We start from the raw sequence: 18,514 nt of genomic DNA on the forward strand, positions 1-18,514 counted from the left end.
GGCCATGCTGGAGCACCACCTTTTGTCGAGCAAATCGACCCCAGGACTTATTCTTTGGATGCCTAGTACTTATTCTATCGGTCTCTTTTGCCGAACCGCTAGGTTACGGGGACGTAAACACACCAGCATCGGTTGTCAAACGATGTTGGGGGACAAACACAGACACACAAACATACACACACACACACACATATATATATATATACATATATATACGACGGGCTTCTTTCAGTTTCTGTCTACCAAAGCCACTCACAAGGCTTTGGTCGGCCTGAGGCTATAGTAGAAGACACTTGCCCAAGGTGATGTATATATATATTGTATGTATAGTATGTATATATATATATATATATATATATATATATAGTGCATGTGTATATATTTATATGTATGTATGTATGTATTGTACATATATTTATATATGTAGAGAGAGAGAGATAGAGATAGATATACTGCATATATGTGTGTATATATATATATATACATATATATATATATATATATGTATTGAATGTATGTATAAATTGAAGTTATCATCAAAAGGATTATATCAGTGACTAGCTTATAAAAAGCCACCATATCGCTAAAATTAATTTTTATGTATATAATCATATTGAAGGGTGCTGAAGAGTCACCACTAATAAACCGCAAGATATGAAATGTCTACAAACCACTCTATATTTGGTCTCTTTTCATAATGTTTGATATCTTCTAGCATATTGCCATTCCAGTGCCCTTGATTATAATTGCATTTTGATACTTATATACTCAGTAATATTATGTATATATGCATATATATCTATATATTGTGTGTATATATGTATATATACATATGTGTGTGTGTGTGTTTATATATATACATTGTTTATATATTTGTGTGTGTGTGTATATATATATATTCATACATGTATGTAATGTGTATATATATATTGTGTGTATATATATGTGTGTGTGTATATATATATATGTGTGTGGTGTGTGTGTGTGTGTGTGTACATATATATATATATATTACAGGCTTCTTTCAATTTCTTTTTACCCAATCCACTCACAAGGCATTGGTTAGCCTGAGGCTACAATACATGACATTTACCTAAAGTGCCACGCAGTGGGACTGAACCTGGTACAATTTGATTGGGAAGCTAGCTACTTACTACAGAGATATATGTATTTACATTTGAAGGATATTTGTCCTCATCCTGTTTGTTGTCAACAAAACGTTTCGGCTGGTGTCTTGGGGGAAATTTTGAACCTGGGTTCTCATTGCTAAGGTATTTTTCGAAGTTGTTATTATTCAGGTCACTGCCAGGAATTGAACTCAGAATCTTGGGGTTAGTAGCCTGCATCTTAACCACTATGCCATATGCCCGTGACTAATATCCGTAAAATGTAAATGTATATAATGTACATAATTCCTCATTTCTTAAATATAGAATTATATATATATACGTATATATATATATATATATATATATATATATATATTTATATACGTATATATTGTATATTTATACATATATTATTTATATATATATATATTATCTATATATATATACATATGTATGTATCATTTATATATATAATATTTATATATATATATACTATTTAGATAGTATTAATATGTATTGTATATTATATATATATTATATTATATATCTACTACATATTTGGAAAATCGGTGTGTGTGCTTGTGGCGTTTTTATCTAACTCCTTCTACCTCATTCTATTGATTTTATGAAACTTGACACGTGAGTTGAACTCATGTCTGTAAAACTCGTGACATACTTAGACTGTTGAAAAAGTCGATATTATGGCCCCTGGAAGGGACCTATATACCTACCACATATAACTAATTATTTTTTTAAACACCCAAGGGAAATAACCCATAGCACCTGTACAATATTTTTTTTCAACGCTCAAAGGAAATAACCCATTTCATTGTTTATGTTCCATTACTTTGAATATTGATTTTCTGTGTGTCGTATTTCAAATTTTTGCAGACAGTATCACTTTCATACTTTATTTGACACGTGCATAGAACTCCTGTCTGGAAACTTCATGACATACTTAGATGGTTGAAAAAATCAATAATAGGGCCTTTCCAATAGATCCTTCTGTCTACTACATATTACTAATATTTTATTTAAAGAACCCCAGGGAAATAACCCATACCACTTGCAGATTTTAGCGAAGTGATCAATATTTGATTCTCACGATCAGCTGACCTAATTCTGCATTTCACTACTCAGTTTTGAACGGCTGAACGTTATTATTGCACTTCCTTAATTTGAATCTTGAACATTAAAGACTTCATTCATACATTTCTATACATGCATACTTTTTTGAATGCCCATTACTCCGATAATTCTGCATTTTTACAGTTACAATTTTTCCATGACGTTAGATGAATTTTTTTATTCCACAACATATTTGTAGTCAATCCATGCCGGCATAGCATGGATTCGATCCTCGATTGCCAAATTTCACTTAACACTTCAACAGCACTTTTCTCATGGTAAAACAATAGTTTTTCTGTGAATGACCGCAGTTATATATTTCCCAGATACCTTTGCCAAGCAGAATAATGTCTTTGCCTCTCACCAACCTCCAACAATCTCGCCCTCCTCCATCTGACAGTGTTTTGCACTTTTTCTTGACATAAAATACACCTTTTCTGGCAGTTATAACGAAATTGTTTTCTTATGTCACAGTAATATGGCATTTCAATAGAACATCTCTACCCCTAGGAATTACTGGGTACACCAGCTAGTATTATATATATATATATATGCATATATGGGCACAGGATATCACCAACAGTAAAGTACATGTAATACAGAAGCAAATGAATTATATTCCCAAACAGTGAGAGAAAATAATGGAGAACAGGACAAGTAATACAAAGGATGACCCTTCATCAGTTGTCGGCTGTCTATCTATCCCTATTTCGAGCAATCAATGACATTGTGTGTATATATATATATTGTGTTTACATATTGTGTGTATGCATATATATATATATATATATATATATATATATATATATATATATACATAACATGTTTTCTGTTTTTTGTGTATAATTATCTCTCCATGTATATATGTGTACATGTATATGTGTGTGTGTATATATGTATATATATAAATATATATATATATATATATATATATATATATATATATTGATGTGTGTTTATAGAACATATCCATGATCAGTGTTTAACATCCATTTCCCATACTGGCATTGGTCAAACTGTTTGACTGCAGTTGGTGAGGCAGAAGACTGCGCCAAGCTTTATTATCTGCTTTGGCATGTTTACTAATGTTGGATGCCCTCCCTAACACTACCCACATACACACACACACACACTCACACACACCTTTTTATGTGTGTGTCTGTTTCTGTACATAGTCTGCATACACTTGTCATACTGTATTGTTGCCACAGCCTTGCTATTTATGCTCTTGTGGACTATCCCTTCATCTATTCTTTTGATATGATTGACACATGTTTTTAGAACTCTTCAAACATATATTAGTTTTGTGTTGCTTAACAGCTGACTTGACTCCTTGACTTCCTTATGAAATTTGGCTATTTTACTATTCTTTTCATTTCTGATGAAATGATGCGCGCTTTTCACAATAGTATTACTGAATTATTGAAATAAAAGTAGGCATCACATACAATGAAATCTCAATGTTTTTTTTTTATTTTTGTTTTTCATATGTATGTTTGTGTATATATTAAAGCCTATACAACAACTGATGCACCATATATCCCCAGATCTAGATTTGGGGTATATATGTGTGTTGAGTACTTGTTAGCATACACATCACATTGTGTTTGCATGCACGCATGTGCACACACACACACACACACACCCAGATACTTATTCTTTCTTCTCTTGCTATCTGTTCTTTGCCTTCTCATTAATCTTTAAATACTCCCATAGTTACTCAACTCCCCTAATTTCTTTTGAACCTTATTTTGAACTTCAAAATCTTTTCTGGATTCAACTTTCATTCTTGTCCTCCATTTTAATAACGAATATAAAATCTGTTCCCTTCAATAGTTATCACATTTTTATCAGCCTCAGCTCACACTCTCATTCTCTGGTTTTCTCACTCATTGCATCACTCATATTTCCATTTTCTCTTTCATTCACACTCATTTTTGCCCAACTGCTTCTTTCACTGATACAGTCATTTCTCTCACTCAATTCTTCTGACTCACCCATTCTTTCTATTTCTTTGTTTCTTCTCTCTCTTTCTCTCTCTCCTTTTTCTGTAGTCTTTGATTGTAGTACTTAGTATTAAATCTTATTCATTTAATTAAATATTTGCTTATGTTCTCACAATTTTCAATTTGCTATCAAAAAAATTGGGATCTGATGTTTTTTTCCTTAATGAAACAGCTTTTCTTGAGTTAGCTTGTAGTTCTGTATCTATTTTTAAATTATTCCTATTCATCATTCATTCTGAGATGTTGACTGTACAAAATAATTAGGTCTTTATGAAATTCCTCGACCTTAAATATGTATGCAGTCTTTCTTTTGAGCATGAGTTTTGTGTGTCTGTGAAAATTGCATAAATTTTCTTTTCATTTGCAAGGCTTGAAAATCAGATCATATAAAGACTTGATTATTTAATAACAATAATCTTTGTGCTGAAGGAGTACCACAGCCAATGAGGGTAATCCAAGATGTAGTTTTTGCTAGTCACAAACTCAAATAATAATAATAATAATATAAAAGATGTCTACTTGCTAAGAATGATTTTCGAAGTAGCATGCTTTCTGTACAACATATAATGCTACTTATAAAATGATTAGGTTGGTTACCAGTAAGTAAATGAGTAACAGAACTTTCAGTGTGGTGTTAGCAGAAATAGCTTTCAAAATATCATTTAATTAATTTTTCATAGAATTACTCTAGTTTTAGTTTGTTTATGGCGATAAATTATTGCGTCTTTGATATCTAGATACAATCTTTAAATATTAAAGAAATTTTCGGTTAATGGCAGATATGTGGTATTTTTTCCCACTCATTTTCTTTGAAATATTTTAGGAATGTCCTTTCTATTTTTCTATTTATTTTTTTAGTTTTATTATAGTGAACCTGTATTTGATTTTCTTTGTAGATGGTTCATATTAAGAATTCATTTCAACTAATTAATATAGTGCTTGTTGAGAATTAATTTGGAGAATTTTAGAAATTTCTTAAATAAAAGAAAAGCATAAAATATATTTAAAGCAAGCAGTTACTTTGACATATATGAAATTCAGTCTTCATGGATAATTTTAGTGTTTCAATAATGATTGTCATTAAATTTAAATTGAGATATACGTTTCAGATTGTAACTTAAAAATTAGCTTTGGTTCACTTAACTGATGTTTTCAAAACTATTAACTCTTTACATTGTTCTCTAACACTTCTAATTATAATTGAATCTTTACCTTTTAAGCATCATGTTTATGAAAAAATAATAATTCCGTGAACATTTTGAAAAGGACATGAACATATTGCCCTAGATGACGACACCAATGTTCAATAAACGAAAATTGATATCAATATTGCTTTCATATTTTCCTTCTATGCACGTCTTGACATTTTTGTAGTAATATATATTTGTTTCTTAAACAATCTAGAGTAATTCATTCTCTAAAATTCAAGGATTGGGTTGAAAATTACATGTATACATGTATACCCATCACACACACACATTTTGTCAATAAAGCAATACGAAAATCTTTTTTATTTAGTTTTACAACAAAAATTTTCATTGTTTGCATTTGATTGTTTTATTATAAACTCTCGTGTATATATATATATATATATATATATATATATATATATATATATATATATATATATAAAATATATTTTATGGCAATATCTTTTTGCAAATCTTGAAAATTGGCACACACTAAAATTAACTTGAAGAAGTTCTGTATAAATTGCCTGATTTTCTGAAATTACAGTTCTGTTATTTAATATCACATTATTAAAATTCTTGTGAAATTTTATATTTACACTTTTATTATCATCTAGTAGAGATGAAAGCATGTTAGTTATAGTTACTGCTTTAAACTTAATAATAATTTAATGATAATAATAATGTATATAGTAATAATAACTAATGTATATAGTAAAGGTTAAATTTATTTTCGAAATCTCTTAGTATATTACTCATAAGTAATATACTTTGAGAAAGATTTCTTTTAGAATCATTTTACCAACGGTTTTATTATTAGTCATTTAATTTCTTGTCACTGTTATTATGTAGATGTCTACTTGAAATTAGACTTGGCTCCATATAATTATCATCTTTCAGTATTCAAAAAAGTGTTGCACGTCGTTTCTTGGTAAGATTATGTTGAATCTAGTTGCCTTCAATTCGATGCAAATTTTTTGGCACTCTTCCGTTTTACAATATGGTATGAGATGAGGAAATGATTTTCATCTTCGTTATGTTGTTTTCCTCTCTTAAATAAGTCAACCTTGTTTTGAGAAACTTTCAAGATATTAGCTTTATCATAGTAATTAAAATATGAATAGCAGTTTGAGTTCTTGTAAAATAAAGTACTAGAATTGAAACATGCCCAATTTTTCTTGCATTATTATCTATTAAATTTTTCTCTAATGAATTCTTGTACATTAATTGCATGAATAGCTTTTTTTAAAAATAAATATTTTCATGTTAAGTAATATTCTTTTCTATTAGTACATCTATACAATGTTATATTTTCTACAATCAATTATTTCATAAGTTCATGTATTTTATAGATTTTCTTTTTTCTAAAATTTTAAAGACATTTGTTTGAGTCTTTCTTACTAACACAAACTTCATTCCATCTTGATGCCACTAATTATCACTGGCACTATTTCTACTAATCTCAGACTTTAGAAATACAGTTTTTACATTCTTCTTCTGTTCAGTCTACATAGAATTTACATGATTTCTTTTGTATGTGTGTGTCCTGTTTGCATTACAAATAGTTGAGAGAGATTCCTTTTAGAAGCTGAGTCTACATGATATTTTCTTAGCTAAGATTGCTTCAGGAATGACTTGAATATCTAGAGTTTCATGCCAAAGTCTTGTAGCAATATCAGTGAATAACATGCATACACACACTTATGTGTTTGATATTTCATTGTTTTGCTTGTTTTTAATACTTTCAACGCCTGTACTTTTTTTTGTTTCTAAAATATTTTATAATTTTGGTTTTTTTCATTTTTCTAGCCAGTTTCATTTTTCATATATTTTTAAATTTGGTTTTTAATCTACAGCAATGAACACACTGAGACAGAATGATTTAGATCAAGGACTGCCGGAAACAGGTATTTGATCTATCTTAATATTCACAGAAATAGAAAACAATCTAGCTTCTAAGTAAGACATAAATTTAAACATATTGTTTAGGAATGAAGAAGGTTTTTTTGATAGATAAATATATCATACTCCTAATTATATTTTATACTTTTGTGTAGTGAAATTCTTCCAGAGTCTAGGTGGACTCCTGTTTATCATGTTTTATTTAAAAAGATTTAAAATTTTTTTTGTCTATTTAAATTGTAGAAAAGTTTAGCTATATCTAACTAATATATGTTAATGTATTTCTTTCATATTTATGATTTTATTTTAACAAAATTTGAATTTATTCTATCCATGAAGCTCATAGGATGTCTCTTTACTGTCAGTAGTAACACTAGATTTCAACATTAAACATATTGAGGATATACTATCCTACAGAAGTACACTCTCATTTTCTTTTTATGTTGGCCTGAATGGCAGACAAAATGCTTGTGAATATTCAGTTCCATTTTGTTTTTTCACATTCTGAGTTCAAATGCCAGCAGGATTGACTTTGCCTTTTATCTTCCAGATTGGTGAAGTAAACAGCTCTCATGACTTCACCTTAATATGTGTCCTTGTACCAATCTTAGAAAATTGTATTATTGTTAAGGATGATGGAGTAAGAGAATCAGTCGAGCATTGGAAAAATGCCTTTCTGTATTTGTTCTGGCATTTTACAGTCTGAATTTAAATCCTGCCAACCTCAGCTTTATTTTTCATCCTTCCAGTCATATATTGAAAGTCGGTTGAATCTTTGGTCTTGTAGCTGTATTAGAAGCTATCAAAGATTATATATTACCTGAATCATTAAAGCATCGGATGAAATATTGGAGTATTTCTTCCCGCCATTTTGGCTCTCTAAATACTAAGCAATTAAATACTAAGAACTATATAATCAAATAGCCCCTCCACCAAATTTCTTGGCCTGTGACTGTTCAAAAAGCAGTTATGATTATCAAGATAGTAAACTGGCAGAGTTAAACTGTTGGAAGAAATGTATTATATCATTTCTTCTGACTCTTTATATTGTGAGTTCAAATCTTGCTAAAGCCAGCATTGCCTTTCATCCTTTCAAGGTTGATAAAATAAAGTGCCTGCTAAGCACTGAGGTTGAAAGTGTCAACTTAAATTGTTGGCCTTGTACTCGAATTAGAAACCATTATTATTACTAGTTGTCGTTATTATAGTAGAAACACATTAAGTGGCTCATTGATTGTTTTCAAGTCTCACATTTACGTACTCACTATTATAGGATATTTAAAAAATTGTTACAATATTCAACCTATAACTTTTAATATATTTAGTTTCACTGCCTTTTTGGCTTACAATTGCATTTCTTTCAAATTGTGATTTTAAATCATTAGCTAATATGCCAGCCATTGAAGTATTCAATGTTTCATGAACATTTCTTTGATTGAATTCAAAGCATTGAAAAATTTTCGATATTTTAGTTTTTTAATTTGCTTAATTGTATGAATTATTATATTTAACATAATCCCAGTTTTGAAAATTATTTTGTCTAAATTTTAATTTTGTTTATTTTCATAATTTATATATATATATATATATATATATATATATATATATATATATACACACACACACACACAGATATTTTCTTACTTGTTCATGTTTTGATATTTCTTTGATTTTGATTTTTAATAAATTTCTTTTCATAAAATATTTGAAAACAAGTTTTAAAATTGTTGCCTAATTTCTTATTGTATAGTTTCTATAGCAATCTCATACCTCAGTTTTAAATATCCTTTCCCTTAGATCTTTTAAAATTCTTGAGTATGGAAAGATATTGATTTTTTTTTTTCTTTTTATTATTTTGATTTCTTTAGTCCATATAAAAATTGTTCACTAAGCTATCAAAATGCCCTGAACAAAATATGCTTTAAAGGATATTAATAAATTTTTTAGGCAAATGATTCCATCACCTATCTGGTAACTGTAATCTCATTTAAGATTTACTGAGAAACATTTTGGATTATGAAATGTTTTAGTATGAGTGTTCTGTTTGGATAAATGATTTAAAGCTCACTTTGAACTGAAGCTCTAAAAATTTGATTTCAAACCACAAAATATTAATTTAGATATAAATGGCTATTTAACATTTCATTCTTATACCTACTTTTGTAAATCATTAAAGTGATGTTTGGACACAAATATTTCACCTGTATTTAAATTAGTTCATTTTGGTCAGCATTCCACTTCAAGTACTTCAATCTATTATCAAAAAACATTAATTGTTCTCAGACAGATATTTATGTATCTAAGATTATTTAACTTTATTGTGATGGGTTTATTGGTTAGTGTAAAGCATACATGTTCATACTTAATTATTTATTAAAATGTGTCTATATAAATAAATCATACATAACACTTATGTATTGCTTTAAGGGTGTTAACTACTCATTTGTAAAAATTTAGACAAGATGTATTGAAGATATTTTGAAAAATAGCTTGAATTGATTTCAAAGAAAAATCTACATTTCAAGAAATTTTTTTCTTTTGTACTTACAACTTGTATAAAATAGTTTGCATGTAAATAGTCATAATAGATTAGATCATTAAATTTAACATCAAACCTGATGCCTTGCCATTAATGCCGTAAGGTTTTGACATGTACCTGTAGATATTTTATGCAAGTGTTCCTCTTTTTTTCCATAATAGCTAACACTGACTTTCACTGTGACCTGCTTCCGGCAGCACGAAATGCATCAACCGATGCGGAAAAATGTGTGTATTATTGCTATCCATAATAAATAACTAAAAAAATCAATAAAATTTTCAAATGTCACTGGAAAAGAATTCACATTTTTTTTTTTTATTACAAAGAATTGGTTTATTAGCTCAGTTCATATATTCTTTCTTGTAACAAGCATCTTATTGTAAAACAATGGCGTATCATTTTATTTTTTTCTTAATTTTTAATTTCAAAACTACTTAAGAATTAAAGGATAATCTTTATTGAAGGAATTTTGAGATGAAAGATATTAACTTTATTTTGGTGTTGGCTCTTATACTTGGCAAATAAAACTTAGTTTAGTTCATTTGCTACTCTGGATTATCAAACTTTATACATTTCCCAATAAGACAGGCCAAAAAAAAAATGCAATGATTAAAAAAAAAAAACACTAATTTGATAATTGAATAAATTTCTGTCTTGATAGGATGAACGTTTTAAATTTTTGTTGGTAAAGTACCCATTTCTAGTTTCTTCCTGTTGTACTAACTAAATTTTGGATATCTATTTGTCTCACTAATAGAAATAGTCCAAAGGTATAACTATGCACATCATAATAAGGCTTATGATTAACTCCAGCATGAATTAAACAAGTAATTTGTTGAATGTATCAACTGCATGTTAATTGTTAAACTACAGACTCTGCCATTTTCGTTAATAGAGAACTTTAAAGTCTATTAATAAATACAAGAAGGAACTGCAATATTTATACCATTTTTAATTCACATCCTAAAGTAGCTTATAAGGAGAGCTTAGTGTTGATGTGTTTGATGTTTTGTCTGAACGTCTGTAGGCTGATATTAGGACAGAAAATATGGGAAGTTATTGCAGGATATAGTTGCTAATGGAACAATTTTGAAGAATGGCAAACACATTAGATATTCTCAACTATATAATTGTAGTTGTCATAAAATAGACATTGGCATGGCATGTTTGACTCTCTATAATGGTTACTGCTCTTGCCCATTCAGCACAAACTCTGCTATTTAGTTCTCAGTGTAAGTTATCACATACACTCACTTAGATCATAGTGTTCATTTACATGCAAAACCTCAGCTCCTATGATCAATAATCTGTTCCACAAAATTTACACTCAGAAAATTCCACCCATTAGAGAAATGATACAGAAAAGAACGCTTTAACTAGAGTTGAACCTTTAACCTCTAACCTTTACATTCTTGTGTTAACAGCATGTCAAACTGGTTATAAAATTACTAATTCATTCAGGTTTCTTTTCTTGGCATCTACTAGCAGCATTGATAACTCTGATTGAATCCTTATATTTTTGTGATAAAATCTGGCTGAGTGACATAGTGGAGAAATACATGCTGATTGTGTGATGTCTTTTTATTATCTACTTAGTGTTTTCAATGGTTTTTATTCATTTTAAACATTTTCTGATGCAATTTTGAATGGGTAGAAGCTTTTGGAACACCTTTGAATAATGTGAACATGTGCTACACAATCTAATCATGTCTTTTTATGTGTACAAATATTATGCAGTATATGCGTGTAGAGGCAAACATTAACATTCTAACACTATGCATGTTACTCTACTTAAGAATTACAATGATTATGTTTTACACTTTGCTTAAATTTGCTGTTTGCCTTTATCTAGGCTCTCCTTACTGCAGTAAGCAACTACTGATTTTTTCTTTACCATTTACTGATCTTTTAATTAATTTTCTACCATATATTTACCTTTTACTTAAACTAGTTTCTTCATTATCTTCCTCACAATTAACAGGTATCAATTGGAAGTGGGTACATTATTAATTAAAGTTTTTTTTTAATATTTGCTTGCTTGTTATTATATGTATAGTAAGACTTTGAACTGGTATGTTTCTACCATTTATTTGCACAGTATTATTGATCAAAAGAAAGAATTCGTTAAAAAGAGGATTTTCTTTTTTTTTTCTTTTTTTTTTTTTACATCTAAATATTTTTGGCTTTATACTGAAGCAGAATAATTTCTTGAAATGTGGATTTTTTTCCTTTTCTGTCAGCGATTCAGTCCATTTTGAATAACTTACAAAAAAAAAAAATCTTACAAAAAAAAAAAAAAAAAAAAACGATTTGAGTAATCACTGACTTTGTATTAAAATATTTTATTTTTTTGCTTTCATAAATTTATTTCCTGGGTTCAAATAACATTTTTGGATATTTGAAAATTGTTAATGACTAATTTTACCATTTTATGGATTAGATTTATCAGTATTATCATTGGCTGACCTTGTTGTAGTAACATTTACAAAAGTATTCATTAAATTACTGCTATACACATTTTAATGTGAATTATTTAGTATATTTCGCTGCTCCTAAATTGAATTTAAAACTTCAACATTAATGAAGATTTTTAACAGGAAATGTCTCAATATGTTTCTCAATAGGAACTTAGACTGAATTTATTACACTAGATAATATTCATTTGGTGATTTAATTTCTGCATTTTTCTAGTTAGGAATCAGCTGTTTTTATACATGAATTTGTGTATTTTCATTTATGTTATGGTTGTAGGAGTTATTATATTTTGTTTTGTTTTTGTATTTAATAGATGTTTTGTGACACTAAATTTAATGAATTAAATATCTTGTATGTGATATAAAACTTGGATTGCATACTTCAGTGGTTTAGATATCATTACAACGGTTTAACAAAATTATACAGTGTTAAATTCAATTTTTAAAATATCCCAGAGTGTAAAAAATATTAGATTATATCAATGTCTGAATTTATATTAATGTGATGACATATATTTCTAGTGCAGGTCTTAAAAGAAAGTCAAAAAAAGATCATCACAATGTTTTGTTGTATATATGAAGACTAGATGTGAGGCTTTTCCTCATGTACAAGTTCTTAGAATTTTAGATTCTCAGTATATTCTTTACCAGTTAATGGCTTAACTATATTTTATTTCTCTCGAGGAATTTCCTCGGTTAGCTTTTAATGTCAGGTTCAATGTTATAATATATTTGTTAAAGTGAATTCAAGTTTTGTTGGTGTAATTTTTTTTATTATTTACATTGCATACAGATATAATCATCATCATTACTGATATTTGATGTACTTGTTTACAGGTCAGAGTTTAGGTTATGGCTTTGTTAACTACAAATACCCTAGTGATGCAGAAAAGGCAATCAATACTTTAAATGGATTGAGATTACAAAATAAAACAATAAAGGTAGGTGACTTTTCCTTCTTTACTATTTTAAGCTGGGTACATGCACATTTTATTTTTAAAAGAATGGTTTTCATTTAACCCCTTAGAATTGATATTTTTTTGGTTCTGTTTTCTGATTTATTACAATTCTGAAGTACTTTGAAATCTAAGTTTTGCACTCCAAGTCCAATTAGTTGGCTAATATAAATTTTTAAAATTTTGATTATTTTAATTTGTTATGCTTGAAATATAATTAATATTGCTGCTAAATAATTTATTTTGTTATCTTTTATTTCTCTATTTTTCTCTTTTGTTGTTTTTATATTTTTAAGATTCTTTGTCAATTTCAGGTTTCATATGCCCGACCAAGCAGTGAAAGTATTAAAGGGGCAAACTTGTACATAAGTGGCTTGCCAAAGTCTTTCACTCAGTTGGACTTGGAGAAATTGTTTTCTCAGTGTGGATTCATTATAACATCCAGAATTCTTTATGACAATAACACAGGTACTGACTGGGGTTTTTATTAACCACCTTCACTAATTATTTTTAGGTGTCATATGCAAGACCCAGTAGTGAAAGTATTAAGGGAGCTAACTTGTATATATGTGGGTTACCAAAGTCAATGACCCAGCAAGATTTGGAGCAGTTGTTTTCGCTGTGTGGGAAGATAATTACATCTAGAATTCTTTATGATAGTAATACAGGTTAGAGTTTTAAATTTGTCCTCTGCTTGCTTCAATTTCAGTTCCAACATGCACTGATGATTTTATTTTTGTCATTTCATTGCTTTTCTTTTTTTCCTTTTTATTTATGATTATTATTATTATTATCATTATTATTATTATTATCTATATTCTAGCTCTATGAACTCACTGTTCATAATCAAGCTGCATGGAATTTTTTATTTAGTTTACAATTTGAATGTGGAAGATTTCGGAGCATGATTATATTGGCTAAATAGATGGGTTTCAAACTTCTCTATTGGTTATTGGTAGACTATTCTTAAGATGTCTATCTTTGGCACATATGATTAAGCTGTTTTGCTTTGCTTTAAATTCAGATCCAGCTGTTGGATATTGCCTTATGAAATACTGGCTTTTCATACTCTGCAAAACCATGAGCATGTCTTCTGTCAAATGGTAACAGTGAATGTTTGTGATCTGACCCTTGCTAATTAATTGATCATGCACTAAATGTATTTATGGATTTTTTCTCTTTCCATTATGTCAAACTCTATTTTGTATTATTGAGGATGGCTGGTTCTTATTTTTCAAAATATATTAGAGTTATTTACTTGTTTTTATTTTCTCTTTAAGTTTGGTCTTTCAATTTCCATAAAATATAGAATTATTGTCTTTAATTATGGGGTTTAGGGTTTATCATTTTAAATGAGATGTATGTAGCCTGTATTTACTTTGTAAAAATTAAATCAGTTGAAGACAAGACATGTCTTTTATTAATTAACTATTATGTTAATTGATAAAGATTCATGGCTATTATTTAAGACATTGTTTACGTTAAAGTAGACTGAGAAGATTCCTAACTTTCTTCTAAATAATTATTGTTCTAAAATTGGAATTGTGTAGCAAATATTACTCTTCAGTTATGTGTTCCCTATTTCAGTTTCTATTATTAGTTGGGTCATTGGTTTTGTTTTTGGAAATCTATTTGCTCTGTGGAAATTGACTTTTCAAAATTTCATATTTTTTGTAGTGTTTATTTTAGAAAAGTTGATTTTAAAGGTGAAAGTTCTCATGGGTTTCAGTTTGGTCCCCAGAAAAAAAATTCACTTAATATAAACTGGATTTTTTGACAGAAAGGTTTATTTCATTTTCATTTACCTTTGTTTTCCCTTATTAAAATAAAGGCAAAAAAGAAAAACAACTTTGTTTACACACATGTGTATATTACCTCTTTTCAGTTTCCGTGGGGTTATCTCTGTGAAAGCAAACTGCTTTCAAGTTTTATGTAAATTTAATATTAGGAAACTTTTCTTTCTATTCAGAATTATTTATATTTTATTTTCAAGTTGAATATTCTCAAAATTATCCAGTAAAAGAGTTTTCTTTGTGTATAAAATGTTTTACGTTTGTATTTCAGTTGTTTTTTTATTATGTAATTTCTATTTATTTTTTAACATGTACTGAAGGACAGACAAACTGTTTCTATTTTACCCCTATCTTCTAGTTATATTACTCACTCTACCTTCAATTTTTCCACTGATTTTCTCATTCTTCTAGCTCTTATCTTGTCCTCTCCTCTCACTGCTTTGTTCCACTCTCTTTCTCTGTTTCTCTTTCCTTTCTTCTCCTTGTCTGTACACCCTTATACATTTATTGTATATGAAATGGTTGTCTTAGTATATTGCATATGTTAATCTCCATAATTATCAATAATGAGCTCCTTCAATTGCTCTAGAATATGTTGGCAGTTTTATAGAAGTGTATTACTCTTAACATCAAGAAGTGTACTCCTTCTTTTTTTCTTTTAGCTCACCTTCAATAAATAATTATTGCTTCTGTTGATTCTTAACTTGAAGAGGCAATAAAATACAAAGCAAAGTGGCTTAAATGTCTATAATGAATAATCAAAAACATTTAATTAATGTTGTATTTCCTTTATTAGTGCTACTAACTTGTATGTCTAAAGTCAAGTTAGATAGCTAAACAATCTTTGTGAGATACTTTAAGGTTGTTTTAGAACATATTGTTCTTTGATATCATTAAAGTTTGAATTAGTATATACTTCTGATATTCCAAATATATTTTCATTGGAATGAAATAACAAAATGGACCAACAGAAAAATGTTTTTATCAATAATTAACTTCATGAAATCTGTAAGAATTTCAACATAGTCTTTGAGACTATTCTAACAACATTGTTTATATATTGCTCCCCACAGAAATCTAAAATTGGGAGATGACATATTCTGTATTTGTACATGTTATTTTGAAGTGCCAGAAACTAAATTACTACAATTATTAGGCTGAAGAAAAAACAGGAAGTATAAACTACAAACTTTTCTTTTGGCCCAAGTTCTGTACTAAACTCTATCAATAGCTCTAAAATGTTATCAAGTTTCATACATAGTCTTTAACTTCTTTAAAATCATTTATTTTTCATTGAAATTTGGTTGATTGAATTTGATAATGGGCTGAGTTTGAACCTTGTAGAATCTGTGTGCGTGTGAGAGTGTTGTACATATTGATTACCACTTAGTTTGATATCTCTTTTCAATTCTATTTAGGCTTATCCAAAGGTGTTGGCTTCATCCGATTTGATCAACGAATCGAAGCTGAAAGAGCTATCCAAAAATTACACGGTACCATTCCTGAAGGAGCAACTGAACCTATTACTGTAAAGTTTGCTAACTCTCCAAGCTCAAATAAAAATGCTGTACCTCTAGCTTTAGCAGCTTCATATTTATCACCAAGTAGGAGAATCTTTGGTCCAATTCATCATGCTGCTGGAAGATTCAGGTTGGTAGAACTTGATAACAATTGTTCAATTATCAATATAGTGTTTTTGATAGGTTTTTATATAAATCCCAGATATTTCTACAACTAATGATTCTTTATCCCAAATTTCTTTTTTTCTCTTTATTTTATGATTACTATATCGTCACAAATGTTTTTTTTTCTTTGTTTTCTTAGATACTCACCATTGGAAGCTAGTCTACTGCCAGGAACAATACTTCCAGGGAATGCTCTAAATGGCACTGGTTGGTGTATTTTTGTATACAATCTTGCACCAGACACTGAGGATGATGTACTTTGGCGTCTCTTTGGACCATTTGGAGCTGTGCAAAATGTGAAAGTGATTCGTGATTTTCAAACACAGAAATGCAAAGGTTATGGGTTTGTTACAATGACCAATTATGAAGAGGCATTGATGGCTATACAGACACTCAATGGATTCTTACTCGGCACACGGGTGCTACAGGTATCATTCAAAACGAATAGCCGTAAATCCTAAGACATGAAGGAGAAAAAATATCCTGATGGACTCCTAGTCAGAGATGTGGTCATAGATGCGGACTTTTTTGCTGGTGTATTCCATGCCATATGGCCTACAGTCATCCGCCATATAAGGCATATCAGATTTAAATCAAAACACCAAAGTATATTGGAAGTGAAAGCCATTTGTGTTCATATCAGCATAATTTATTTAATTCTGGTATATATTATTTTGACTTATTTAATGACACTTTGTCCCATAGTTTAACTTAGTCAAGCAAACGGGCAGAAATTGGTATTTTTTGTTTGTTTATTTTCTTTTGCATTATTTATTGTTTTCCAAAGTATTGCATCATTAGTTGTCAGTATTACAGTTTCATTCTGTTAATATTTTTTTTTCTGTCTTTCTTTGTTTATTTTGTGGCTCACTAATTTATCGTTATTAAATTTTTTTCATTATTTTGTCTGGTTTGTTGCTTTTTTTTTTTTCATTGCATGCTGCTTTTTCACTAATAGTTTGTTTGCCATTTTATTTATTTCTTAGTAAAGCTGCTTTCTTTTTTTTCTTTTTAAATTAAAAAAAATAACGTAAAAGAAATAGTTTGCTTTAGTAATTCTGTCTTTTAGTTTAATCTGTACTTTTACATCTGTTATTTGTGTAGTAATTTCTACTTTCAAATTGAGTGAACTGTGTGACAGTCCATATAAGTTTACTAATTATTTATACTGAATTTCTTCCCTTCCCCCTCAATGTGCAAAATGTGATCTCATTATCTTTACTGGCTGACCACATCCAGTGACATTTTATTATAATTTTAAAATCTCTATTTCATCTTCATGAAAATGATGCATGACATAAAAAAATACAGCTGCTACCATGACATAACTTGATATTAATCTTTTTAGCATTTTACTTCTCCATTAGCTCAACTAAGAACTTCAAGAGGGCTCAACCAAAATTACAGAGAAACTGAACATGAAAGCAAGAAACCTGTTGGGAAGTATTGTTCTGCTCCTCTAGTTATCTAATTTATCAGGATATTCCCATTTAAAGCTATCATCTGGCATCCGTCCATAAGAACTTCTGAAGAGAAAAATTCTTTTTGGATGACTGTCAATTTATGAAAATTGTCTTTCATAGGAGACATGAGGACACGTATATAAAGTTTGGTAGTTTAATTCTCCTCCTGTGGGGATTTTTCCCTGAAATTATATTTACACTGTGATTTATAAAACGTGTTCATTAGTTCATTCTTCCCATACTAAGACTATTTTGATACTCTACTGATG

At 29.0% G+C, this 18,514-nt stretch overlaps 1 protein-coding gene, 1 long non-coding RNA gene and 1 other non-coding gene across 26 annotated transcripts in view; all 3 read left to right on the forward strand.

Annotated features, from left to right (window-relative positions):
• Positions 1–17,683, forward strand: part of LOC106867250 (ELAV-like protein 1) — a 95,912-nt gene extending 78,229 nt beyond the window's left edge. For 8 of the 24 annotated variants that reach the window (XM_052971124.2, XM_052971118.2, XM_089358548.1 and 5 more), the window contains 6 exons: positions 7,290–7,340; positions 10,036–10,101; positions 13,186–13,289; positions 13,619–13,772; positions 16,516–16,747; positions 16,922–17,683. In XM_052971124.2, coding sequence (XP_052827084.1) covers positions 7,290–7,340; positions 10,036–10,101; positions 13,186–13,289; positions 13,619–13,772; positions 16,516–16,747; positions 16,922–17,243 — 929 coding nt within the window. In that variant the 3' untranslated portion in view covers positions 17,244–17,683. Of the gene's footprint in view, positions 1–7,289; positions 7,341–10,035; positions 10,102–13,185; positions 13,290–13,618; positions 13,773–13,818; positions 13,973–16,515; positions 16,748–16,921 lie in introns of all 24 variants that reach the window. The other 16 variants (XM_089358551.1, XM_089358552.1, XM_052971119.2 and 13 more) reach the window with 3 other exon arrangements.
• Positions 4,658–4,797, forward strand: LOC149133525 (U4 spliceosomal RNA). Its single transcript, XR_016243522.1, has one exon. It is a non-coding gene; the product is annotated as a U4 spliceosomal RNA (small nuclear RNA).
• LOC149133526 (uncharacterized) lies at positions 17,247–18,283 on the forward strand. The gene is made up of 2 exons (XR_016243385.1): positions 17,247–17,444; positions 18,150–18,283. It is a non-coding gene; the product is annotated as an uncharacterized LOC149133526 (long non-coding RNA).
• Positions 18,284–18,514: the final 231 nt, after the last annotated feature.

The sequence above is a fragment of the Octopus bimaculoides genome, chromosome 10, assembly GCF_046866305.1.
Source record: "Octopus bimaculoides isolate indiv1 chromosome 10, ASM4686630v1, whole genome shotgun sequence".
Taxonomy (NCBI): Eukaryota; Metazoa; Mollusca; class Cephalopoda; order Octopoda; family Octopodidae; genus Octopus; species Octopus bimaculoides.